The 2,789-nt window shown below is 35.1% G+C and overlaps 1 protein-coding gene across 1 annotated transcript in view; it reads right to left on the minus strand.

Annotated features, from left to right (window-relative positions):
- The window catches only part of C922_00360 (hypothetical protein), a gene marked incomplete at both ends in the record, with an annotated part of 9,277 nt that extends 7,231 nt beyond the window's left edge, over positions 1-2,046 (minus strand). The window contains one exon of the mRNA XM_008815977.1: positions 39-2,046. Within this exon, the coding sequence (XP_008814199.1) occupies positions 39-2,046 (2,008 nt within the window). The remainder of the gene's footprint in view (positions 1-38) is intronic.
- Between the last annotated feature and the right edge of the window lie 743 nt (positions 2,047-2,789).

The following is a 2,789-nucleotide window of genomic DNA, read 5'->3' on the forward strand; positions in this document are numbered from 1 at the left end:
TTTTCTCTTTTCGTCAGACTTCTCCCTCCAGTTCCTACTTGCAGATGTGCCTTTCAGCAACTCGATTTTCCCAGAATGGATTACATAGCCAAAAATATCTTCGTATAAATCGTTTCTGAATTCACTAATAAGCTGATTCGTGTAGGCTCCTATGTCGCCCATTCGATTGTTCAGGTCGTTCAATACGTTACTGCCACTTCTGTTGCTTCTGAAAGTTACAGAAGCGGGACAATTTCCCACGCACGGTATTATTATGTGCAAAATGTTCTTTACCATCTTAAAAATGACTTCATTTATAATGGTCGTGTTGTGCATAAAATTGACGCACAAATCTAGTACGGTTCTTATGAAATTTTCCAGCAGGTCAGAGGCGTACAAGTTAACATCATGGTTGTAATATATTTCGAATAGGACATTTTCAAGACAAAAATAGGACAAGGTTAGCAAAGCAGTTTCGGTGACGTTTTTGGAAGAACTTTTCTTCAGTATGCTTAATAATATATTAATAAACACTTCGTTGTAAATGCAAAAGTGCTTCTTATAAAGGATAAAAATGTTTATATAAGTTCTCATGGATCTGCACATTAGGATATAAGACGATGACGTGATGTGCAGAAATAAGGACCTTATTATGTGTGACAGGGCGTCAAAGTTTTTGTTTATCAGGGCGTATCCGCAAGTTTCTAGAAGAATGTTTAGCAATCTGAAGGACAGCAAATTAATGCACTCCATATTGTCGTTCGAAATTTCATTTTCAAACAAGTCATTATACAAGCCAATGCACTCCTTCGTTTTTAATAAATCCTCGACGAACTTATTTTTATTGCTGTTCATTAGTATCAGAATGATGGTTAGCAAATCGTGTATGAAGTCGTCATCTGGCAAGCTTGCGACATTCGCGCAGGCATCGCGCGAGTGATTTGTGAAAGCGTCGTTAGGTTCATTCGTGCTAACGTTACTAGGTGCGTTGGCAGTAGCACTGATAACGCTGCTCATACTTCCGCTGACCGTTCTACTCGTCAGGTTATTCATTACAATGTAGAAAATGTTTTTCAATATGGATTCACAATTCCCCTTAAACAACAGGGAATATTTATTATTCTTGTATATTTTAAAAATGTAGCAAATGATTTTTATAATATTTTTCCTGTCAACAACTTTGATGGCATTACATAACATATTATTAAACAAAATGATGGTATCGTACAGTATAATTTCTTCATGGTTAATATTATTGTAGTTAATAGGTGCAGATAGTAACGTTTCTATGCTGACGTTAATGATGTTGTTCCCTTTGTTAATTAAGAAATTGGGGTTCTCTTCCTTCTTATTAGGAAATTTTTTGGATAACTTATAATTCTTTGAAAAAAAATGATATTTTTTTCTCTTCGGCATTTTTTCACTCATCTTGGATGATAGCACATCGCTATCATCATGCTTTTCTTCACTCACTTTGGTATGACTGTTTTGGTGTGCATCGTTTAGTGCCTTCTTATTTAAATGGCCCTTCTTGTTAATTTTCACATCGTGATCGTTGTCAATGGAGATGTACGACTCCTGTTTTTTAGAAATATTTTCATCATAGATCTTTTCATTGAAATAGCTACTGTTATACTTTAATATGTGGTCCAAGGAATGTAAAGCGTTCAGTTTTATTCTATAAAAAATGTTATTGTTTCTTATGATATTTAAAAAAGGAGCTATATGATATATATCTAGCTTATTATTAAACTCTTGTATGTCTATTTCTTCCTTCAAGCTGTTCGTCAAATTGCTGATGCTGTTGTACAGGATGAACAGTGCGTCCACAATACTGGAATCCAAATTTTTATTATATTCGTGCTTCTTAATAACCGCCAGTACGTTTATTATTTCATTTTTTATGATGGTGAATATGTTTAATCTTGTCAATTCGTCATGTAGAAATTCAGGGTTCAGGTAATTTATTCCGAAATTTTTCTTATCATCCTCATTGTATTCATACGTGTGTTTGAAACTTAGAAATTTTTCCATTTTTCTCTTTTCATAATATTTGCTATACTCCATTTTTCGCGAAAAGGGGTGTGTGCAAATCTTTTACATTTCTATCAGGGGGGTGAAGGGCAACTATTTCCTTGTACTTTTTAAACAATTGCTGATGGATTGTCGTGAGCACAAGTGCGTAACTGCTCAGTACGGTGTCCTTCAAGCTGTACAGCTACGTGGAGAAGCAAGCGACCGGATTGCCCCTTAAGTGGTGCTACGCGCGTAATATACATACACAATACATGCATACGTCTATTTACGCTCGTATTGTTATCCCCCGCGGGGATTTTTCCCTTCCATTTATTCTTTTGTGCAGCCACGATACGACAGCTTACAAGGGCAATTGTCGCTCCTTCGAAGAGGTGAAAATATTATATATACACATTCGCAATTTTTTCATAAATTATAAATTGGATTTTTTTTTTCTAACAAAAAATGTGTCACTCATTTGTACCTACATGACACTTCTTCCCATTTAAAAGGTTCTGCATACTTTATATTCTAAAGTGCAGATCATTATTTTGCTGAAAAAAAAAAAGATTAGAACAGAATAACTACTGAGGGTATGCTTCAGAATAAGGGGCATAACAAATATACATGTTGGTGTACAACTAACAAGGGCGCATCTTTCTCCTTGGCTGATGTGGGAAGATAAATTGGCCGAACAAATTCACAAGGGAAAAATTCAAATAGCGAAACAATGAAAGAGTAGGGCATGAAACGTAAGAGAGAAAAAATTGTGATATATTGTGATATACTGTCAT

This window comes from Plasmodium inui, assembly GCF_000524495.1.
Source record: "Plasmodium inui San Antonio 1 unplaced genomic scaffold supercont1.1, whole genome shotgun sequence".
NCBI classification, from domain to species: domain Eukaryota; phylum Apicomplexa; class Aconoidasida; order Haemosporida; family Plasmodiidae; genus Plasmodium; species Plasmodium inui.